This window comes from Panthera onca, chromosome B3 (genome assembly GCF_046562875.1).
Source record: "Panthera onca isolate mPanOnc1 chromosome B3, mPanOnc1 haplotype 2, whole genome shotgun sequence".
NCBI classification, from domain to species: domain Eukaryota; kingdom Metazoa; phylum Chordata; class Mammalia; order Carnivora; family Felidae; genus Panthera; species Panthera onca.
In genome coordinates, this window is record NC_138344.1 from 53,758,105 (window position 1) to 53,783,425 (window position 25,321).

General features: G+C 38.2%; 1 protein-coding gene across 13 annotated transcripts in view; it reads left to right on the forward strand.

Annotated features, from left to right (window-relative positions):
* Nucleotides 1-25,321, forward strand: part of ATP8B4 (ATPase phospholipid transporting 8B4 (putative)) — a 272,767-nt gene that overhangs the window by 27,888 nt on the left and 219,558 nt on the right. For 11 of the 13 annotated variants that reach the window (XM_060618559.3, XM_060618571.3, XM_060618558.3 and 8 more), the window contains exon 3: nt 21,757-21,815. The exons of 1 other annotated variant lie outside the window; for it this stretch is intronic. In XM_060618559.3, the coding sequence (XP_060474542.3) occupies nt 21,757-21,815 (59 nt within the window). Of the gene's footprint in view, nt 1-12,329; nt 12,866-19,198; nt 19,201-21,756; nt 21,816-25,321 lie in introns of those variants that run through there. One more of the 13 variants, XM_078448598.2, reaches the window with a different exon arrangement.

A 25,321-nucleotide genomic window follows, 5' to 3' on the forward strand; every position in this document is an offset into this window, starting at 1 on the left:
TTGATATGTATGTGCTTATTTGCCATTTTGTTAGTATGGTGGTTTTTGTAGTTTTTCTCTGTTCCTTTCTTGTCTTGCTGTCTTCTCTCATGGTTTACTAGCTTTCTTTAGTGATACACTTGGATTCCTTTCTCTTATTGTTTGCATATATATTATCAGTATTTTATTTGTGGTTACTATTAGGTTATATGTGACATTTTAGGCATATAGTGGTCTATATTAAGTTGATGTTCACTTCAGTTTGAACCCATTCATTAGTGTTCTCCCTCCCCAGGTTTCAGGTATATGGTGTCATAGTTTATATCCTTTTATTTTGTGATCTCTTGACTGATTTTTAAAAATATACCTATTTTTTAATTTCTTTTGGGCTTCCTACTTTTCTTATTCATACTTATGGTTTTTCCTTTCCACTCAAGCAAAGGGCTGGTTTAGTGGTCATGAACTCCTTTAATTTTTGTTTGTCTGAGAAACTCTTTATCTCTCCTTCTATTCTGAATGATAGCCTTGTTGGATAGAGTATTTTTAGCTGCAGTTTTTTCTTCCATCACTTTGAATATATCATTTCACTCCCTTCTGGCCTGCAAAGTTACTGCCAAAAAATCATCTGATAGCCTTATGGGGTTTCCCTTGTATGTAATTTTACTTTTCTCTTGCTGCTTTTCAAATTTTTTCATTGTCACTGCTTGTTGCCATTTTAATTTCTATGTGTTTTGGTGTGCATTTTCTTGGGTCGATTTTTGTTGGTGGCTCTCTGTGCTTCCTGCATCTGGAATTCTGTTTCCTCCCCAAGATTTGAGAACTTTCCAGGTATTATTTCTTGAAATGAATTTTCTGCCCCCTTGCCTCTTTTCTCCTTCTGGGGTCCCTATAATGCAAATGTTATTATGCTTGATGGTGTTGCTGAGTTCCCTAAGTCTATTTTCATTTTTTTAAAGTTATTTTTCTTCTTGGGGGCACCTAGGTTGCTAGCTGTTTGAGCATCTGACTCTTGATTTCAGCTCAGGTTATGATTCCAGGGTTGTGGGATTGAGACCTGTGTTGGGCTCCATGCTGAGCATGGAAACTGCTTAAGATTCTCTCTTTCTCTCCCTCTATCCTTCTCCCTCACTTGTGCTCTCTCTCTAAAATAAAGAAAAATGAATTTTTCTCTCTCCTATTCAGCTGGATTATTTTCCATTACTCTGTCTTCCAGGTCATGATCCAGTCTTCTGTTTCCTGTAGTCTACTGTTCATTCCCAATCTAGTGTATTTTTGGTTTCATTTAGTGTATTTTTAATTTCAGTTATTGAGTTCTGTATCTCTGGTTCCTTTTAATGTTCTTTATCTCTTTGTTGGAGGTCTCACTGAGGTCTTTCAGTCTTTCTTGGGTCCAGTGAGTATCTTTCTGACCACTACTTTAAATTCTCTATCAGGCATTTTACTTACCTTCATTTTGTTTAGATCTCTTGCTGTGATTCTGTCCTCTTGTTTCATTTGGAGCATATCCTCTATCTCCTCATTTTGTGTAATTGTGTCTGTTTCTGTGTGTTTCTATGTGTAGAGGCATTATGAAGAAGAGGTCTTGTAGTGCCCTGAAATGCAGTGTCCCTTCTTCACCAGCAGCTGGTGCTTCAGAGGTATCTCCTATGTGTGTTGTGTGCACCATGCTGTTGTAGCCTAGCTACATTTGCTTCCATTCCGGTTGTCTGCAATGGCTGTTTATGGCTGTTTTTGCCTGTTGTGGGCAGGGTTTGGTCACTGTGTTGTTAGTGGGCCAGTCTGGGGCTGCCTTGGGCTTGAGTCAGATCAGGCATTTTCTACAGATACAGTAGCACCGAACTGCAGGGTGCTTTTCCTGTGTTGTCCCCTTAGAAGCTTTTGTTGGTAGACAGGGCCTGCAGTCAGACCTCATGTCTGTCCCCAGCCCACTGCTGGGGCCACAGTTGGATGGGGGTGTGTGGTTATCTTCCCCTCTCCCTGGGGCAGGAGTCCCTTTGGAGTGGTGCTGGCCGCTGTTGGGGATGCTTGCATACTGCCAGGTTTGTGGCACCATTTTGGGTAGGCTCTGGCCAAGGGCATATTGGAGGGGGTGGATCCACATAAGTACTGGGGGCGGGCACTGGTGTTAACAAAGTTTGTGCCTGGGTCGTGTTTGAGAGAGAACCTGGAAGTGAGGTCTGGACCCTGGAGAATGCTGGGGAAGGGCACAGCTATTAGCAAGCTAGATAGCCAGTGTTGGTGCCGTGCTGGTTCCTGTAGGTCTCTGTCTAGACTGAGGGGCAGGGGAGGGAAATGGTGCCCACTGTCTTCTTTATTCCTTGAGGCATCTCCCAAGGACCCCTGTTTCTCCAGTGTATGCTCTGAGATTATAAATAAGTAGCCCTCCTGTAAACTCCAGGCGTTTTTCAAACAGGTGCTTCTGTGCTTCATGCACGTCCTCGGGAATGTTTGTTGCGCTGTTTTAGGGTAGGGACTCAGTTCCATATTGTCCTCCCTCCTGACTCTCCCAGAGTAGAACAGGCTGACTTTTCAAGTTCCAGGTGTTAAATTCTGATGGTTAAAATAACTTGCAAAATTACACCCCTCTGGTTTTCATTGCCAAATGTTATGGGGATTCTCTGGGCCTGGGGTGCCCATTGTGAGGGTCTGTTCCATTCCAATCTCAGCACCTGTGGAGTCACTCCTTCCATGGAAAGGCCCATGGGTCTGTTGAGATCCTGACTGTGTCTCCTCACTTCTACCCTCTTTGATGTGTCCTCTTTATATTTAGCTGTGGAGAGTTTGTTGTGCCAGACTTCTGGTGGTTTCTGGGTTATTTAAACTGATGTGGCTGTTATCTAGTTTGTATCCCTGAGACAAGATGAGCTTAGGGTTCTGCTCCTGAACCGTCTTCCCTGGAAGTTCTCCGTTCTTGATAATTCACCCTTTCCATATAGCTTATATGGGAGGCCCAAGACAAATCATTTTAAAGCCTATGAAGAGCATTATTCTTGTGTAAAATTCTTAATTGAGATTTCATGTAGTTTGGTAACATAGGAAGGAAAAGAAGTAGGTAATAAAGGCTTTCTTTAAACTAGCTAAAGCTTTTCTTGTTTCCAAAGAACCAAGGAGGTTGTGGAGCCAGCGTGCATTAGTCCACAGGGAAGCCCTTGCTCAGTATGTTTATGGGGTCACATTATTTCTTTCTTTTTTTTAAAAAATTTTTTTTAACGTTTATTTATTTTTGAGACAGAGAGAGACAGAGCATGAACGGGGGAGGGTCAGAGAGAGAGAGGGAGACACATAATCGGAAACAGGCTCTAGGCTCTGAGCTGTCAGCACAGAGCCCGACGCGGGGCTTGAACTCACCAACCGTGAGATCATAACCTGAGCCGAAGTCGGACGCTTAACCGACTGAGCCACCCAGGCGCCCCCACATTATTTCTTTCATTGACATTTTGTTGGCCCATTCCTCTACAAAATATTAAAAACTGTAGTTTACAATTGTGTGCGTATAAAGACAAGTATAATGTATTACTGCTATATTCATTTTTTCTTCTAATTTTAAAATAAATTAAAATTTAAACACTTTTATGTGTCCCTAAAAGTATTGTGGGCCCTAGGCAATGCATCTCTTGTGCTTACAAAGGAGGTTTTTTTTTTTTTTTGGTTGAAATTTATCCTCCTGCTTCTCAGGCATTATTGTGATCATATACTATTTATCAGGTAGTGGGTTGGTCCTGCGGTAGAGGATTGATTATAAAGACAAAGAAGACATGGAAACTACCTGGTGGCACCGTATCAATGCATATAAAAGTACATGTATATATTTTAATATATGTGTTTAAAGAGTGTTATTTCTGCTTGCGTTTATCCCTTATGGAACAATGATAAATCCAAAAGTTCTTTCTTAAGTACTTTTGCAGTTATACTTGTGAAGGTAATAGTTGTTGTTTGAGCTTGGTTTTTGTTTAATATAATAATTTGAAGAAAATGAAATTTTTTTCAAAATCATCTATTTTCTTAGTTTAACTGAAAATGAGGCCATTAGAATGAAGTGATAATCAGTACTAACCAATGATACACTAAGAACAGTGCTGGTTTTGCAAAAACTCTCATAACTTTGGGGTTAGGATTTTCTAATGAATTTTCCTGTATGTTTTAATAACATTTTGGTGTCCAGAGGAAATAGGACATGGGAAATTTTATTTGGTACCACTAGAGATGAGGGGGAAATTCCCAATTCCTTCCATTTCACTTTAGTAAAATTCTGTGCAAAAGATGATAGAATTAAACCAGAGACTAAATCTTTGCTGCTCATCCTAAGTATTTCAGGGCATGAGCTTTCCATTCATAGGTTCATCAGTTTTTTACCTGGAAGAGAAGGAGGAGCAGCGTTAGTGTTCCTAGTCCTATTTACATTCTAGATTTTTATGTCTTGCTTAAATTTCTTTGAAATAGAAGTCTTTTTTTCTCCATAGAGAGTACACTATGTACTTAAAATTTTGCCTTTATAGTCACTGTGCACAGTTGCAAATAGAAAGTGTAGAAAAGAGATGTCTTCTGGCTCTCATACACTTTGCAAAATTGTGTGCTGCTCTTAAGTTTTTTCAATTGTGGTATTGTGTAGGCTTTGATCAATCTGATGTTTTATTACTCAGGATGTGGACTAGGTTGGGCTGCTGTTAAAGAACCACTAGTCACTGGAGACTATCTAAAGAGGGCTGATCCTCAACAACATCCTTTATCACTTCTCAATGGGTTTGGGGGGTGGTGGCTATTTTCTCCTTGAATGCTCTTTTTTCCTGGTCTTCATGATTCTTGTGGAAATTCTTGCTTCTCAGCATGCTATGACCCTGTTTCCTTCACTGGACCTCAGTGGTGGAAATTTCCCCTGGTTCAGTCTTCTATACTTTTCTCTATGTATGTGTTCCTCAGAGTACTCCTCTTCTTCTGCTCATTTCTTTGGAGATGACTTAAATCTACAGTGCCTATCGTGACATCTTGCCTAATGTTATACTTTATTCCCAATTGCTACTGTCTTTGATCTAATAATTCTATTGATATAGCTTTAAGTTGTACAGAATGATAAAACTTGGGAATTAAAAGGATCTTCAGTCATCTTGTCCACATTGTCTTCCAACCTGACAATCTATTCCTATAGTGTTGCTGATTTTTACCCCCTTGAATATTTACTCTAATAGTAGTTCAGGCATGTAATTTAGAAGATACATCATTCTCTGGGCAGTAAATTCTGCATGTTAACTAGAATTTCACATCCTTGTTAAGTGTACTTTCTGTTCTGTAGTTTGGAATAACAGAATATTTATTCTGCCTTTTACATTAAAGATCATCAAATGTTTAAAGGTCTTTTTCATATCAGTGCCCTCACAGACACATGGAGAATGATGTTTGACCAAATATCCAGGCATCCCATTGCCCAGTCAAGTTGACATATTAAAATTAACCAGCACAAATTGCTTCTCGGCCTTTTGGCTAAGATCAAGTGTAAAATTAACCAGCACAGCCATATTTTAGTGTATTGTTATTCTTAAATTTGTCTTGTTCTCCTTTTAGTTTGGTCAGTTTTTGCTCTATATATTTCTAGGTTACATTATTAGATGTATGCAAATTTAGAGTTACATATTCCTGGAAGAATAATCTTCTATTATTATGGATTGTCCCTATTTATCTTCAGTAATTCTTACTCTATTAAAGTCCACTTTATCTGAGATTAATGTAGTGATACCAGATTTCCTCTGATTAATGTTTACATGTTATATATTTTTTCTTTTCACTTTCAGTGCTTTAATGTTCTTAAATTTAAGATGCAGTATATAGTGTTTTTAAAAAATAGTTTGACAGAGGTATCTTGGTGGCTCAGTTGGTTAAGCATCCAACTCTTTTTTTTTTTAATGTCTTATTTATTTTTGAGAGAGACAGAGACAGAGTGCGAGTGGGGGAGGGGCAGAGAGAGAGGCAGTCACAGAATCTGAAGCAAGCTCCAAGCTGTCAACACAGAGCCCAATGTGGGGCTCAGACTCATGAACCGCAAGATCATAACCTGAGCTGAAGTAGGACACTTAACCCACTGAGCCACCCAGGAGCCTCAGCATCCAACTGGTTTCTGGTTCAGGTCATGATCTCATGGTTTGTGAATTAGATAGAGCCCTGCACAGAGCTCAGTGTTGACAGCGTGGAGCCTGCTTGGGATTCTCTTTGCTTGTCCCCTGCTCGTTCTCATTCTCTTTCTCTCTCAAAAAAATAAACATTAAAAAAAAATAGTTTGACAAATTTTGACTTTTAAATTAAGTATTTAGTTCATTTGTGGTTAATATAATTACTGATATATTTGTTTAAATCAATTATCTTACTATTTGTTATTCTACATTTCTTTTCTCTTTTTTGTTGCCTGCCTTTGCATTTGCAATATTTCTATTATTCCATTTCCAAGCATCTATTAGCTTGTTACTTATCATTCCCGTAATATTCTTTTTGTGGTTATTCTTAAGATTGCAACATATCTATTTAATTAACTTATAGTACTTTTATCATTTTGTGAGCCATTTAAGAATTTAGAACATTTTACCTCTTTACCTACTTTTTGTGTTACTGATATCATGTATTTAATTCTTTGTATATTTTAAAATCAACAAGACAGCAGTAACAAATAACGTCTGTTGTTGTCAATATGGTCATTTTTTGCTTAGGTTTACCTACAATTTTTCAGTTTTTTTTCTTCATTTTCCTGTGTTTCTGTGATTCTGTCCAGAATAATTTTCCTTTTGCCTAAAGAATTCCTTTTGTTTATTTATTTTTTAAATGTGGAACTACTGGTAGCGAATTCAGTCACTTTTTATTAGGAAAAAAATCCTTATTTTGCATTTATATTTGGATGAATATTTCTACTGGGCATAGAACTCTAGGTTGGTAGTCTTTTCTTCTGGCACTTTAAAGGTATTGCTCCATTACATTCAAACCTCCACTCATTCTTTTAAAAAGTAAGCTGATATTCTTATGACTCTTTTGTTGGGATGATAGGTCTTTTCTTCTGGCTACTTCAAAAATTGTCTTTTTGTTTTTCAGTATTTTTATTATTCTGTGCCTAGGTATGGTTTGCTTCATATTTATCTAGTTTGGAATTCACAGAGATTCTCAGATTTTCAGCTTGATTTCTTTTGGAGTTTTGGAAAATTCTCATCTGAGTATCAAAAATTGTTATTACTCCCTATTCTCTCAGTTCTTGTTTGTGAAAGTCCAGTTATACATATGGTAGACCTTTTGCCAGATATCTTATGTGTTTATGCTTTTGCTGATATTTTCAACTTTTTTCTCCCTTCCATGCTTAGTTTTTATATTTTTAATGACTAGTTTACAATTATTCCTTGCTGCTGCTGTGTCTAATTTGCTGTTAAACTCAAACTGAATGCTTAATTTACATTGTTATATTTTTAAATTCTTGAGTTTTTGTTTCTTTTATTGTACCATTTGGTTTTCTAGGGAAATTATTCATTTTATCATCCACTTTAATGTACATGTTAACCACAATTATTTTAAAGTCGACCTCTGATAGTTCTAATATCTAGATCACCTGTCGGTTGGTTTCTATTTTCTACTTTTTTCTCTGTTTCCAATAGTTTGCTATTGTCCCCTGCCATGCTTCATAATTTATTATTGAAGTATAGGCCTTACATATGAAAAAACTATAGAGGATCTGGATAATGTTATCTTCCTCAAGGAGAATTTATTTTTCTTTTCACACACACTTAGAGAAGGAACAGATTATCTAGTCATGAACTGAAATACTTTGAGGCTGTCTTTCAGTATTTATAAGGTCTAGTCTATTTTTGTTCTTACTCCTAGAATGCAGTCCTTCAGAAGTCAACTGGAGACCTAGAGTGTTACCAAGGCTTCTCCTCCCAGCTAGATTCTGAGTTTTAATTATTGTCTTATCTCACCTCTGGGAAGCTGAGGAATTAGCAATCCCTTAAGGGGAAAGGTACAGAATATCAGGTTTACATCAATACATTGTTCTTTTCTGCTGGTTCTTGGCCCTTCAAGTTTTGTCTGATTTTGTTGTTCTATATTTTCCAACATTTTGTATATTTCATCAAGCTGTTATAGTTGTTCTTAACAGATGGGTTGATCCTGACACAAGTTACTCCATTATAGTGGGAAGCTGAAAAACACATTTTTAATAATGTCTTATAAGTTTACCAGAAGACTACATTAAATATTACTATTCTATAGTAGTTATATGCATATTTGAATATATCAGGAAGATCTATGAGTAAGGAATAAGCAAATGAATAGTGAGGTTGGATAAGAAAATAATGGTTAATGAATATGTTAATCAGTATCGTCTGTTAGAATAGGGTTAAGCTTTAGCCATGACATGTACACAAAAGTAACTCTACTGTGAACTACTTCATTACAGGAATAATGAAAATATAAATACTACTTAGAATCATATGCCATACATACTTAGTGGGTTTAGAACATATTTATAAATGCATTTGTTCCACTTCTCCATTTCTTTATTACTCAGCATTCCCAAGTGTGTAATATTCTAATTGTTATACTTTGGTTTTGTAAAAGAAAAATCCTTAATTTTATCCTTAGAATTATAATAATTTATTTTAAAGAATGCTTTTTTAGCCCTTCCATAGACCCATACCTTAGATATTTCTTTGGTTCAGTGTTTGAGTCAGTATTTGGCATATGGTAAGCCCTTAATGAATGGTAGCTGTCATAGTTATTATTTTGAGTAGTTTGTGTAAGTGCTATTCGAATTATAGTCTCCTGGTGGACCTCATTCTCATGTAATATTGTGTTTGCTATTAATTCAAACAGAATTTCCTAATTTAAAGGAAATTATAATTTTTATTTCTGGGCTTAACTTTGAAATCTGGACTCTTTTGATGGTGAAATAAAATCTTAAAGCTTATGAAGTAATTCCCAACATAGTGTTTTCTATAAAGAAAAGTACCCTTATTACCTGAAATTGTGTACTGTGAATTGTAAATTTATCTTCATATGAATAAGCTAATTAAAACATCATGTTTCAGGGCTTTTGGCTGAAATGATCTTGGTTGACTATGTTGGTGGTTGTTGTCTTATGATAATCAGAACATTGGTAGTTCTTTGACTTAGTTATCCGTCCATCTATCCAGCCATTTCACAAGTATTTACTGAACATCCATTATGTGCCAGACGTTATTTCAGAAGTTTCAGATACAGCTGTGAACAAAACAGGTTTTAAAAAGGAAAAAAACCTTCGGTCTATGTGGAGCTTACATTTCTGTGGGGGGAGAGGAAGAAAGCTGGTCAGCAAAATCAGTGACAAAGTAAATTATCTTGTACATTTGAGGGGCTTCAATTTTATGAGACTGACATGCTGCCTCTTGCACTAAGGAGGCAGGTAGGGGGATGCAGTTTTAAAAGGGGTAATCAGGGAAGGCTGAATTGAGGAAGACCTATTTGAGCAAAGATTTGAAGGAAGTGAGAGAGGAGCCATGTAGATATCTGGAAGAAGCATTCTAGGTAGCAGGAATAGCAAGTGCAAAGGCTTTGAGATGGGTATGTTCCTAGTTGTGTTCAAGGAATAACAAAGACCACTGTGGCTGGAGTTGAATGAACAATGGGGAGGGTTGTCAGGGCTAGACCCAGGTTTTTTGTTTTTTTGTTTTGTTTTTTTAGGCCTAAATGAACACAAAATACAAAATTAGGTATAATAGAGAATATTTATTTACAGTAACAAAATAAATCCCTATAAATTACAATTTTCAATTTTGAAAATTTGAAAATCCCACGCATACCACAAAATCCAGAAAAATAACCTAATGTCTTCATTAATTCACTGTCCAACGCAACTTTATAGTACTTTTTTCCTATATTTTTGTCCCCCTATTTTTGATTGCCTCTTATAGGACCATTATTGATTACATAATTTTCTATAGAAACATTAGAAAGATAATTCAGTTTTTCCTCTAGCTAAAGTTATGATGGTTTAGAATAGCTTTTCAGCTTGATGGCTTCATATATGAGCTGCTACAAATGTACTTGCCATGTGTAGTCCTGCTACATATGGGCTTGTGTTCTATAAGCACAGAAATTGTAATAAATTTTAATTTATTTTATTCCATCCCATAGAAAAAAATACATGGTATGCTTATTATATATGGTGTCAAAAATACTAGATACTTGAAAATTCCTAATACTACTACTAGGAGATAAATTCTCTTTTGATTAGGAGTTGATGAAAATGAAATCTTTCACATACAATTTTATACGTGTGATAGCTGGAAGAATTCTGCACAGGCTGACTTCTGGGTCTGTATTGCAAACCTGTCTCCTCCATGATCCACATAATTCTGCTGCTAGGTACTGTAGGACACGGTCATATTGCTGTGTGACCTTGGGCCCTGCATCTTCATGTTAGACACTGGGTGAGTCCCCACGGAAGCAGGAGTATTCCTGAGCACCATTCCTACCCTGGGGGACCACCACTGACTTAACTCTGTACAGAATTGACGGTGAATCACATCAATATGCTCCAGTAAACACAAACTCAATGCATTTCCAACTTGACAGCCTCTTATCTGGATCCTACTGCCATCTGACAGAAGGCAAAGTATGATGGGAGAAATTAGACTGGAAGAGACAATGATCTTAGCCTTTGTAGCTAAAATATTTTATTTTTGCAAATCAAAATAAAAAAACTGCACCTTTATTTTTATTTATTTTTTAATTTAAAAATTACTTTTGGGGTGCCTGGGTGGCTCAGTGGATTGAGTGTCCAACTTTGGCTCAGGTCATGATCTCATGGCTTGTGAGTTCGAGCCCCGTGTCGGGCTCTGTGCTGACAGCTCAGAGCCTGAAGCCTGCTTCAGATTCTGTGTCTCCCTCTCTCTCTGCCCCTCCCCTGCTCATGCTCTGTCTCTCTCTCTCTCGCAAAAATAAACAAACATTCAAAAAAAATTAAAAATTAATTTTATTCCAGTTTTATTAGGAAATAATTGACTTACACCACTGTGTAAGTTTAAGACATACAGCATGATGGTTTGAGTTACATGTATTGTGAAAGGATTACCACAGTAGGCTTGGCTAACATCCATCTTGTCATGTAGAGACAATAAAAAGAAAGAAGAAAAGAATAAAGGGAGAAAATTTTTCTTGTGATAAGAACTCTCAGGATCTACTCTCTTAACAGCTTTACTGTATATCATCCAGCAGTGTTAGTTACAGTCATCATGTTGTACATTACATCCCTAGTACTTACTTATAACCAAAAGTGCCTCCCCACCACCCTGCCCCACCCTATAACCACAAATATTCTGATGTTTTTCTATGAGTTTGTTTAGGTTCCACATCTAAATGAGATCATACAGTATTTGTCTTTCTCAGTCTGAGTTATTTCACTCAGCATAATGCCTTCAAGGCCCATCCACACTGTGGGAAATGGTAAGATTTTCTGAGCAAACACGTTTCTAGAATTACTCCCAGGGTCTGAGAATGGAAAGTGCAGGTGAGGTGAGCTGTAGCTCAAGCTTCTTTAGTTTCATGGTTAGTGGGCTTCTGGTGGTGGTAACGGGATGGTCATGTGAAGACCAAGCAGGGCTCTGAAGGCCATTGTAAGAACTTAACTTTTCTCTTGCATTGGATGTTGGACGTTTTGAGCAGAAGAAGATGATTCTTGTGCCAGGCATATTAATGCTGCCAAAGATGTCCATGTCTTAATCCTTGGAACCTGTGAATAGGTTACCTTACATGGTAAAAGAAACTTTGGAGATGTGATTAAGGATCTTGAGATGGGATGATTGTCTTGGTTTATACCCACTGTAGGCCCACTGTTATCACAAGGGTCCTTGTAAGAGGGAGGCAGGAGAGTCAGAGAAAGAGATGTGACAGTGGAAGTTACAGGTCAGAGTGACGTGGCCCTGAGCCAAGAAATGTGAGCAGCTTCTAGAAGCTGTAAAAGGCAAGGAGCAGCTTCTCCCCAGAGCTTTTAGAAGGAGCTCAGTCCTTATGAAACATCTTGATTTTAGCCCTGTAAGCTCCATCTTCAGACTTCTGGCCTACAGAATAATGAGCTAATAAGCTAACGTGTTGTTTTAAGCAACTGAGTTTGTGGTGATTACTTAGAACAACAATAAGAAAGTAATACAATTATAAAAGGATTTCTGTAGTTGCTCTATTGAAAATAGATTACAGGGGCAGGGGTAGAAGTAGGGAGGGCCTAGGGGAGGCTATTACAGGAGTAGAAGAAGAGAGGAGGAGTGACTTGGACCAGAGTGTGGATGGGGGCAGGGTGGAGGGGGGGATTGGGGAGGAGTGTGAGAAGCGGGCAGATTTCTTTTTTGCCCAAAGTTCTGGTCCCATTGTATCTCTTTTATAATATGTGTATCTGAATGCTTCACTCATAGGTAAATAAAGCAAAGTTCCTAATTTTTCTTTTGGCCTTGTCACATGTGGTCCATTATTCTGTTAGAAGGGACAGTGAGCAGGAACTGGGGATGTCCTCTCGAAAAGTCCATATTTTATCTTAGGTGGCAGACTGCCTCTACCAAATTTCTTCTCTTTCCAGTAAATGAGTACAGCTCAGTTTGGATAAGGTGCTTGGCTAAACAACCTGCCATACTCCACAGTGTGTATCTAGTCGCATAAGTTCTCTTCAGACCTGCTTGGGACAGGTGGTGATGCCTTTTCACTATGCATCTGGCCTTGACTTTCTTTTTTTTCTGGTTTCCATGGTTCCTTGGGCCTCTCCTGTGCTTCCTTGCTGTGTGGGTATTCATGGGCATGTTCACCCTTTGAAGGCTGTTGCTGTCTTACTTGCTTTTCCTTCACTGTATACAGTAGAACCTTGCTCAAAGGACCTCAATAAATATTTCTGGAAGAAATCACTGTTTTGGCTCCAGCAGATTTTAATTGCCACATGGATTCAGGGATCTGAGGCACAGAAACCAGTAAGTACTAAAGAAGTCCAATTTATAGGCCCTATGCATCTGAAAGTAACAAACATAAGCCTTGCAAAACATGGCTTCCTGTTTAACCCCTGAGATACCAAACAAATAAGAGACATCTTTACATTTTCTTCTTGTGTATCTTTCTTTTCTACCTGGGGTTCTTTCCTCTCACTTGGTGACAGGTGGCTTGCTTTCCTTGGATGGCCAGAATGTGTCTCACAGGGGAAAACTAAATGTCCTTCAGCTTCATTTAGGCTCCTCTGATTCTTGGGGTAGATCCTGATTTTTTTGTGTGTGTGTGTGTAAGGGGATGCTGTAGGAAGATACAGCTCTTTTTCATCTTTATAGAAAACATTTTGACCATGGCCCAGTCCATAAAAATGCATTTGTTTCATTTGCTATACATAATAAAATTGTAAAAGAGTGGAAATAAAAACTAACAGTTTAGCACTGGGCCCATATGGGACAGGTTGCACAGAAAGCAGTAAGTTTCAAACAACAGTTTGGGAGCATATTCTCAGCAAGGGCTGCCCAAAGGCTCCAAGGAGAAGGCAGGTAGGTTCTTGAGGTTGGCCTCCACCAGGAAGCAGAGAGAAGCCTAGAAGCAGTAGAATGGAGGAGGTCACAGGGCTGCAAGGTTAATTGGGAGGGAGTGTGTGTTTGAGTATACTCTGCAGCAAGGCATTCACTGAGAGAGTTCTCATCTTCCTCTCCTTGACCTCTGGGTGTAGTCACATGGCCATTTGTGGTTTCCCAGCCAGCTCTGAACAGTATCATCTGCCATCTTCTTATACTCAGAATCTCTTCCAAACAGCTTTGACAAGAAAGGCAGCTCAGTGTTTGAATACTGACTGTACTGCATACTCTTGCTGGGCCTTTGTTTACCTCACTTGTAAAGTGGAATTAATAATAGCATGTACCTAGTAACATTGTTTTGAAGAATAATGAAATAATGCATGCAAAATAGTTCATAAAGTATCTAGCTTTTACCAGTGCTCAATATGTTAGCTGTTATGTTGTAATAATTGTTAAATCTCCAGTTGTGAATCTGTACTTAGAGAAAGCAATGTACCATGGGCTCACATGAAGATGTGTCAATTTTTACTTGTAACTTGTGTAATACAATTCATGTAATGGTGGAAGAAGAATGAATTGGTTAAATTTTTTTATATTTTTTTGTGAAGCTATAAGTAAGCCATGGGAGGAATAGAGCTTCCAATAAATCAAATTTTCCAAATATCTGGACCTGATGAGCAAGTTGGCTCAGCCAAGAGGAAAACAAACCCAAGGCCTTTTAGTATTTGTTTGAATCCCCTAACTCTGTTTCCAAGCTCTTTTGTGAGGACAAGAATAAAAAAAAAAAAATTGTGGGAAGATTTTTCTTTTTTTGCCTCAATTCTCTTAAGTTTGCTGTTCAAATGTCAGTAAGTCCCAGCAGCCGCAGGTCACCACTGGGTTTCAATAGGAAACCCCAATTTAGGGCACATATTTTTCAATTGTATCAGAATGTGCTTTTGGAGTCAAATCAGGAAATCTTGGAGGGTGGGGAACTCTTTTCTTTAATGCTCTCCCCACTTATTGTTCTTTCCTCATGTCTTTAATGAATTGCTTTGGCTCCCAACCACACAAACCAGATTGTGAAGAATGAAAGAAAATTCAGAAAGGAAAAGCTTAAGTTATTGATTTAGCTTGAGGGCATTTTTCTGAGACTTCTGGCCCAACCCAAAAAACCAACAACAACCCCAAGCCCCAAGCGACACTCAATGTTTGGAGACATTCTTCAGCTTTTGGATTGGGACCAACCTTGTTGAGGAAGTATCAGTTCCTGTCATCAGGGTTTTGTACAGAGACCCCAATTTTTTTGTGGTGCTTCATCATTTCATATTTTTGGGGATCTAAAGCCAATTGCCTGAAGATTGTGTCCCAAACCACATTTGGTGAAGGACAAAATGCTCTGGAGTTAATTGAAGAAAGACCATTGTGTTCACTAATTAGGAATTTGTAGTTGCTGTGATCGCTTATGGGTCAAATGGAAGCATTCTAATTCTTCCCCCTTACTCTTGGTCTTTTAACAGAGCTACTGCTTTCACTAACTAGTCTTAAATACTAATATATTAGGCATTGTTCATAGACAAACTAAGGGGGAGAAAAAGGCTTAAATGAATGTCTTCTCCTGCCTGCTAGAAGTGGAAGTTGAATCTCTCTGTTTTTTTTTTTTTGTGTGTGTTTTTTTTTAATGTTTATTTATTTTTGAAGGAGAGAGAGAGCGTGAGTGGGGAAGGGCAGAGAGAGGGAGACACAGAATCTGAAGCAGGCTTCAGGCTCTGAGCTGTCAGCACAGTCTGATGTGGGGCTCGAACCCACAAGCTGTGAGATCATGACCTGAGCCAAAGTCAGACGCTTAACTGACTGAGCCACCCAGGCACCCCAGAAGTTGAATCCTTTATAACTTAATAGAATATGAGGGAAAAGAGCCTAGATTAGGAGTTAGGTGTTGCCTCCAACAACCTGGGGAAGAATCAAGAGGCATTTGCCTGTTTTCATTAAGAATATCTGGATGTTACTTCAGATCCTCTTAAGAAATAATAATGTAAGCAACTTTAAGACTGACTAGCCAAGCTTGGATGATTTCTTTTTCTCACCTATTCGCTTTTTTTTTTTTTTTTTTTTTTAGAAAGAAAGCAACACAAAGTGGCATTATTTTTCTGAGGAACCACAGATAAGGAGAAGTCATGACTTAAAACATGCTCACACACACAGTTGGTAGAAGATCTCAGGCCTCTGGCTTAAAGATCCAAGGCACTGTTAGGAAACTCATTTTTATGCGTCCCCACAGTCTTGGTGACAAAGAACAATTTCCAGCAGGGTTAAAAATTTCCAGCAGGGTTGTGTTATGTCCTTCTCATCTCTTAAGCTTGTGTTTTAGTGATCAGATAACTGGTGCATCTTTTCCTTCCAAATGGAAAGACAAGCCTATGCACATACATAAGTGGGTATAGTTTTACTATCTGAAACCTATAATCTGCCCAATCAGATAATTATTTCAGGGAGGCATGGGGTAGACTGCAGGGCAATTATTTTGAAATTGAGGTAATTGGTAAAATATTTTTGGTAAATGTTTCCTAACATTTAACTGATTTATAAATGACCACTTCACAAAGTAAATGCTGTATCCTTATTTAGTTCTCTTGGATAAGGTAACGGGAAGCAATGGCTCAAAGATAAGGATTCTATGACTACTTCATTGATTCTTTATTTGAATGAGACAGGCATCAGATTATACTGGCCTTTATGAGTTTTGGAGAGTGAAGGCTATTTCCTTTATCTTATATGAAGTAGGACTTCACAGGTTTAATTACCTTTTTTTTTCTATACCTATGTTTCTGTATTCTGAAGCAGATTCAAAACAGGTGTCTAAGATAATTCTGCCTCTGCTAATGGCTTTTCTTTTTGCTTGCTGAAATGATGAAGGATAGCTTCCTATCTAGGCAAACGTCTTTGTTAGGCTCCTCAGCTGTCACAAAAGGATGCTACACTTTTACCAGCTTGATTTTGGGTCTTAAGAATCTGTACTCAGCTAGTAACAGCACAGTAGTTCTTCAGGTATTTTTCAAGAATTTCAGTCTGAAACGCATAGTCATTTAGCATGTAGCTAAGTGCAGTGGAGAGAAATATGTTTAGGATGATTTCTGGAGGGACATGTAGTTTATCTATTCATATAAATATCCTAAAATACATTCCTGAATTTGATCAGCTCAGTAGACACTGAGTACAGAGACCCTAGTATTTGGCCCTCTGAATTGTGTTTGGAAGGACATGCCTGCAATTGTTACAAAATACAGCTCTAAAAAACTCATTTTATGTTCTTTGTATCAAACAATGACTTCTTTATGAGGATTTGTTAGAGATATTATTGTTTGAGCCAAGAACTAATATATAATTGTACTTTTCCTGAATAACTGGTTTATTTTTACCATATAGGCAGTGAAATAAATGGAAATAGACCAGCTTTTCCTTTTTCTGTGAATTTGTGGCCCACTTAGGACAGGTATGTGGGTGATCATGTCAGTTTTATTTTCCTTCTTCACTATAGTTGATTATCATCCTTGCTTCTATATCTTCTCTCACTTGGCTTTATTTTTAATACTTAAACTATTTTCCTTTTGTACATTCTTGAGTTATTTTGGAGATGTATTTGTACATAAACACTTGTATGTCAGAAAGTGTTCTTATTGCCCCTTCACACTTGATTATTTGGCTGGGTGTAGAATTCTAAGCTCAAACATATTTTTCCTTAAAGCTAGAAGGCATCACTCTAATGTCTTCTATCCTTGTTATTGATGAGAAATTTCATGTTAGTCTGATTCTTGTGTCTATAAGGGCTAGCCATTTTTTTTCCTCTTCTGAAATTTTAAAATATTTTCTATTTGTCTTTGGAGCTCAAAATTTTTTGCATATCTGTCCCTCCATTTTCATTCATCCTCTTTGAAGAGTTATATCTTAGACTGGTGCAGGGAAATTTTCTTCTGCTTAGTTGATTATTTCTACTTATCCATTGTTTATGTTCTCTTCTCCTAAGTGTTCTTTGCACATCTTCCTCCTCTTTGTCATTTTACTATATATTTGAAGAGTTTTCTTCAGTTTATTTTTCATTCTGTCTATCCTACTATACAGTTTCCCATTAAATAATTTTTAATTTCCAGGAACTCTTTCTTATTTTCTGCTATCTTTATTCCTATCAGCTTGTTTTTGCTTCATGGGTGCTATGTCTTCTTGAATATTTTCAAGCTACTAATTAGCATAAAAAACATTTTCCCCACCTGTTTTTAGCATTATCTCTTCCTCTTGCGTCCTTCCCTTTTGTGCTATTGATTTTTTCTCAGATGTCTGGTGACTTACGGTTGCTGGTTTGTGTTTACAAATGAAGGACTAACTAGATACATGAGGGCAGTTGTAAAACCCTTTCCCCCTGCCAGCCCTCTTCTCTAAATTGGAGGGTTGGTGATGTAGCCAGCTCCCAGGGAGGTTTTTCTGCATGTGTCAGTTTGTTCTGGCTACGATAGTAGAATGCCATAGACTGGGTTGTTTACAAACAACAGAAATTTATCGTGGTCTGGAGGCTTGGGAAGTCCAAGATCAAGGTGCCCGTGGTTTTGGTGTCTGGTGAGAGCCTGCTTCCTGGTTCACAGATGGCTGTGTTCTTGCCATGTCCTCATAGGATGCAAGGGGCAAGGGACTCTCTGGGGCCTTGTTTATAAGATCACTAATCCCATTCATGAGGGCTCTACCCTCATAATCTAACCACCTCCCAAAGACCCTCAAATACCATCACATTAGGAATGTTTCAACATGTGAATTTTCTGGGGTCACAGGCATTCAGTCCATAGTCTGGCAAATCCCACAGCTGCCTTTGTAAGGCAGGGTTTACTAGGACCTGAGTCTCCTGTAGCTGATGTGGAGGTTCAGAGCTGCTTCTCTTAGGTCTGAACACCCACTCTTGGTTTCCTTCCCAGGCATGTTGCCTACTCTCGTTAGTGGGCAAAGTTGGAGGGTGTGAGTGAGGGGCCCACCTAGCTCAATTTTTCTTTAATGTTCTGGTGATGCTCAAAAACTAGACTGAACAGATAATTTATCTTCCAAACCAGGACACTTTTGAGAGTGAACGGTGATCCTATTAGTTACTTTGCCAAGACAATGGGCATAAACTGGGACTGTCACCCTATGTATAACACATTTTTGACCTTTGTGTTTATTGACTGAATTTGGAACTTCTTTGGGGCTTCACTGGGAATATTTAAAATTTTGAACCCCTTCTAGCCTCCACTTGTTTTCTAAAACTGTTACATTTTTATTCTTCAAAAAAGAAAAAAAAAGAAAAAAAAGACCTATTGCTGCTATTTCAGTGAGGCCTGAGTGGGAAGAGTGATAGAAGGACATATTTAGTTGGCTATCTTTACCTGGAAGCTCTTTGAACTGCAGTTTAACATATGCTGGCTCATTATATTTTATACATCCTTCTGTATCACTTTACACCTTTTTGGAACCACAAAATTTCAGTGATAATGGTTATGTAGCAGTGAGCTTATCCTAGTAAATCATTCATCTCCTAGTGGGTACTTTTCTTTTAGTATTCTCACAGCTGGAAGGTTCCTGAAATGCCTATGGAATATTGGGCATTAAGTCATTGAACCTCTGAACAATGATTGGGAGTTGTTTATTGAGGATTAATTTTCAGCTTCCTCTTCTTACATGATGTGACATATTGCCAAGAGAGGTTTACATCCCCTCACCCACGGTCATAGCACATGAAAGAATGTCAGTTCTTGGCCTAGCAGAGTTAGGTTAAAGGCACAAAGCTATAGGGATGTAGAACCAAAGCTGGGATTTTGTAGAGCTTAGTGAAGGGATGGAAAATAGGATGCCAGAGTTTATTCATAAAGACTCGGTTCAGAAAGATAGTACTTAGTAGAAGTACAGAAGCAAAGATAAAGATTTAATAATAATGATTTAGAAGCCAAAAGAAGACTTCCTGGCTCTAACAAAATCTCACGGGACAAGAGCAAGAGCAAGTCCAAGTTCTCGTGGACACGGAGAAGAACATTCAAACTTTCCTAGCGCAGAAATTACTCTTCTGGCCCCTTGGGTAAAGGGCTATTCTCAGTCCTTGGGGAGGGTGGTTACAGGGAGACACTGAACAGGAGCCAAGATTCTGGTGTTTGGAGTGACTAAAATCAGGTGCATAACTATAGAATTCTATCCCTGGATGTGCTCCTTATAGTGTGAAATTTAAAAATGATGACCATCTGAATGTGTGTGAGGTCAACTAAAGGCAATTAATGTACAAATTAGCATATCTAATTTTTGACTTACAGCTAAAGTTAATATTTAACTTACAAGCAGGATGCCAGGTGGGCCAGGTTAACTTTCATCCTCCTAATAACATCCAGTGTTTTCCTGTCAGCCGTTTTACCATGCCTGGGTGAAGGTAGGGATGTTTAAACAAATCATCCAGCTTTTTAAGCTTTAAGTCCCCTCACCTTCCAAAATACCATTTTGGGCTTTGATATTTTTGCTCTTTGTTAGGGAAGCAATAAGAAGGATAGGATGATGCTTTGATAGCCAGGGTTTGAAATGTTTCCTGCAGGGGATGATTGGTTAAGAGGTTGCCTCCTGGTGAATTCAGGATTTCAGAGTTACATATGTTAGGGACAAGCCCACTCAGGTGTCATCAGCTGTGGACATCAGTCCAATATTGTTATTGTTATTATCAAAAACTAGGTGAGCTAGCCTTGAAAACAGGAATAGTCACAGGGAACTGACTTAATTACATAGGTAAGAAGAAAGCCATGTAGGTGGATGTCAAACAGACCTTTCACAAAAGGTAGAGAATCAACCATAACCAAAGACAGGGTGTCATTTGTCAGAAGCAGTCTTCAGATATAAACATAGCATCATATTTTGAGACTTGAGCCAATGGGGCTGTAGAGACAGATTCCTCTTGGACTTTGGGGAAAAAGTTGTCAGTTCTTACAAATCGTGGTACCTGGCCTAGGGAGGGTAGTGGTGATAAAATAGGTTCCTTTCTTCCTCCCCACTTCTCTTCATTTCCCTCATCTTTGTCACCTTAATTCTACTTTCAGCTCTTCCTCTCTTTGCTTTCCCCTTGCTCTTCCTTCCCCCATCACTAATAGATGCCTCTAAGTTACTTTCCACCCTCCAGTCTCCTTTATCTCTGTGGTTAAGTACCTTCTCCAAACTCAGACTCTTATTACTATCCCTGTAGTTTTTACCACCTGTCACTTACCCAGGTGGAGAGCTGTGGGATTAAGGGGGTCCCAGGTGAAATGGTGAAGTTACTTATCTTGAATGTTCTGCATTGACATCTGGTGTTCATTTTGCTGGTCTCCATTCCATAGCTTTCATTAGTCCATCATCACCCTTTTGTCAACTCTGAATTTAGTTAAATGGAGCAAGAACTTGCTACTTTTACTACAAAAACATGCTCTACTGGTGTTTCGGGTGCACTGTTTTTCCTTTGCCAGTGCAAATTTTAATTTCTGCACCATCATAATCTTTGAGTTTGTTGTTTTATTTTATTTTATTTTTTTATTTGTACTGGTGTTTGCATTTTTTTTTCCCAGAAGATATTTTGGCTACTTCCAGCAAAGGGCAAGTCTCAGTCTCCTGATGATGTGCAGTTCCTCTGAATATGCCTGGGTGGTTCAGTCAGTTAAGCACCCAACTCTCATGGTTCGTGGGTCTGAGCCCTGCGTTGGGTTCTGGGCTCACAACATGGAGCCTGTTTGGGATTCTCTGTCTCTCTCCCCTGATCATGCACTCTCTTTCTCTCAAAAAAAAAAAAAAATCATTTTTGCTCAGTGACCAGAAGGTCAGTGACCTCCATGGCCACTTCAGTATGGTTTTGTTTGGCTCTACAGTATTTTGTGACTTGGTAGCAAAAAAAAAAAGAAAAAAAAATCTCAGTGTGGCATTTGACTTTCAACAGCATTCTCCTTTAGGAACTACTCGGAGTTAAGAGAAAGGGTCTTTGTGGAGCTAAAGGGATGTAGAAATTGGAGACACATAATGTTTTGTTTTATGGCTGGCATCAGAATTACAATGAGACAAATTTCAGCTTTCCATTTTGGGACTTTCCAACACATGTTCCAACATTTAGGCTGGAAAAAACCAATGCCCTTCAAATTTCAAAGGAAAGAATTCTTGCAACCTTGACTACAATCAAAGTAACCTAAGTGATGTTAGTTTAATGAATTATATGTTTCTTTGGGTCAAAAATTTAATTTCATACCTGATTTCTCCTTCTCTTTAGAAGTAGAACGGATAGTGAAAGCCAATGACCGTGAACATAATGAAAAGTTCCAGTACGCAGTGAGTAAAACATACATGGCACATGCATGCTGGGATGAGTTTTACCTTAAGAAGAGTTGGATTTATGCCTTCTCGAACTTTACAACTTCACCAAAAACTTTCTTTGTTTTGGCCCATTTTAGTTTCAAGGTGCTATATGTTTCCATGAATACAGGTTTTAGTAATGTTTATACACTTATTTTTGTCATGCCATAAGAGTGGTTGGTATGTTCTTTGGTATAGGAAGAAGACAAAATTTCTTTCTCACGAATTGATAGTTAATTTTGGTGTCTATTTGGCCACAAGAATACATAGGGCCACTAGAATAAATAGGCCTCTGTGGTAATAGTGATAGAAGTGATGGTATTGGCTGATGGGTGATGAATGGCTTTTGGGGGATTTTCTCTAGCTCAGGCTCAGTGTGGGAAAGTATGTGTAGGACAAAGTTCTGAAGTCTGGAATGATTGTGTTTATCAAATGAGAAGTGGAAATGATTAGTTAAAATGTGCAGGCTTTAAGCTTGTACTGAACTACTTGAAAAAAATGTTTTTCAAGAGGATTTTTTTCACTTACGTTAGAAATATTTATCGTCTGTTAAGTCACTAACACTGCTCTAGGAACTTTGGATACATTGATGAACAACTTCATGCATTACAAGATAGGACCTCATAAAGATCTTCTCATCTATCTATGATTCAACCTAAGTTGTTACATGGAGTCTTTTATAAGCTCTAAGAAAGATAATTGGTAGAAGTGATTTTGTAGGTGACATTTGGCCTATAAGATTGAGTGCAGCAACACCTTTCATGAAGGAAGGTCTCAATTCAAAGAGGGTTTTGATAACTATGAAGGCAGGGCAATATTTGGCATTGCTTATTTAGGCACTAGCCAGAAGACAGAGTTTTGCACAATGGATAATTTTTAGCATTTTGTTCTTATTGGTAGGTTTTTCCCATATATGGAGATGGATGCGTTGGGCTAAGCTTGGTACTATTAAATATTCAACAAAGGTAGCTAACAACTGCACTTTTCTCATGCTGTACGAATCGTGTAATTATATTTTGTTGTCCAGTGGCAGTTGTTCTACACGGAATCAGTACACTGGCTCTATGACAGAGTTCTCATTGTAAAATAATATATTTGCACCCTGATTTTATTCATCAGTCTTGTAAGTTTGGTTAACATAAGTCTGCCTTTGAGAGAAGGAATCCTTCTCAGGAGGCTGATGAACATGTTGCTTAGCCTGAGAGAATGAGGCTTTAATTCCTATTGGTGATTTAAAAAAATTTTTTTAATGTTTATTTATTTATTTATTATTATTATTTTTTAATACGAAATTTATTGTCAAATTGGTTTCCATACAACACCCAGTGCTCATCCCAACAGGTGCCCTCCTCACTGCCCATCATCCACTTTCCCTCCTATTGGTGATTTATGTCACTCTCTCTGGCTTCTTGACGTCTAGTTATTTGGCACCTCTGGTCATCACCAAACTTGGCTCCATACCTTTACATCCAGTCTATAGCTAGTCCTTTAACTGTAGAGGATGACTCCTGAAAGCCTTAACCATCAAACCTCAAATCAGAAGAGTAGACATGTGTATATTTTAAGACCTTGTGGACACACCTGGGTGGCTCAGTTGGTTAAGCTCTGACTTTGGCTCAGGTCATGGTCTTGTGGTTCATGAGTTTGAGCCCCATGTCGGGCTCTGTGCTGATAGCTCAGAGCTTGGAGCTGGCTTCAGATTCTCTGTCTCTCTCTCTCTACCCCTCTTCTGCTTGTGCTCTCTATCTCTCTCTCTGTCTCTGTCTCAAAAATAAATAAAAAAATTAAAAAAAAACCCTTGGGGAAAACAGTAATAAGTAATCCACTGTGAAGTAATTATGCATTTCAGTATTTACTTGTTTTCCAGTGTGTAGCAAGTATTTTCATTCTGTGAGTAGTAACTCTATTAGGAAAGCCATATTTTATTTGCCTTTTGTGAGATGATAGTTTTTTCTACTTACAGCTATTTTTACTTAATTTATGAAATATTTCAAACTTATGGAACAGTATAGGAAACAATGACACCTGTGTGCCCACTAGCCAGATTAAATAGATGTTAACAATTTTTGCCATGATTGTTTCAGATCTTTTAAGAGTAATATCACACTAATGACACAGAGATGGTTTTCTCTTGAGCTTGCATGCTAATGAACAAAAGCACTTAGATGTGTGGCTACAGCTCTGTGTTCTCTTGGGCTTCCTAACAACAACAAAACAGTAGAACAATATTCTATGACTGTAGCGTATCAAATAAGGCAGCTCAGTCTCTGAGTTAAAACCTTCCAAGGAAAGAACAAAACTCATTAGGAGCTGGAGAAACCAAGAAGGACAAGAGTTGAGAGAGGGAAGCTGCAGAGGAGAGATGAGCACAGGTATCCCTAGTCTATCAATCACTACTGTGGCTCAGAGAGGATGAGCCAGGCCCACCTAAAATGGGCGTGGGTCCCCACTGTACACAGCTTGATTTGGGAACTCCGAACAGGATGGCTGACCATACAGTGAACTGTGGGACCATTCTCAGCCCATCTATTCAGGTACAAATTGGGGATGATACAAGTACTTATTTCAGTTAATGTAAGGATTGAAGTAGAGTAACACACAATGACCCTATGAGCTAGTCTGTGTAGAGATGGGATCTGAATCTGATTCAGCCTGATATTCAGATTCACACAGATTCAGCCTGATATTAAGGCTTTTAAACTACTTATTATATGGAATATGTTTGTAAGAACGATGAAAGCCTGGGACTTTTTGCTCAACCTCGCTTTGAAGGATATTGCCCCAAATGGAAAAGGATTTGAAGAGACCTCTGTAGATCTTAGGGAGGAGAATGCTTATAATTGGAAAAGCAGTATTCCCACTTAAAGGCTGAAAAGGAGATGGGAATAAACTGAAACTATTTCTGAAAAAGAAAAAGGGAGAACTGGTGAAGTCCCACCCAAATGTAGTGTAAAGAGTGTTTTTAGGATAAGATAGGCCATGGTTTGAATGCTTTCTCTCATTTGCTAACTTGTGATCTCAATTGGTTTATTTCTCTGAACATCAGTTATTTCATATGTGAAATAAGGAATTTTCCTCATAAGACTATTGTTTTTAATTAGAGTGCAAGCAGGGGAGAGGGGCAGAAGGAGGAGAGAGAAAGAAAGAGAGAATCTTAAACAGGTACCATGCTCAGTGTGGAGCCAGATATAGGGCTCCATCCCATGACCCTGGGATCATGACCTGAGCTGAAATCAAGACTAGGATGCTCAATCCACTGAGCCACCCAGGTGCCCCTCATAGGATTATTTATTAAAGATTTAATGAGATAATTTATATAAAATATTTGACAATAGTAAGACTAGCATACATGTATACATACATACATATCTCATAGTTGCCATGTACCAGGACCTGCACTAAATATTTTATATGGACTTTGTCTCAAATCTAACTTGGTGGTGGGCAAGTATTCACAATAAATTACAGATTTCCTATAAGCA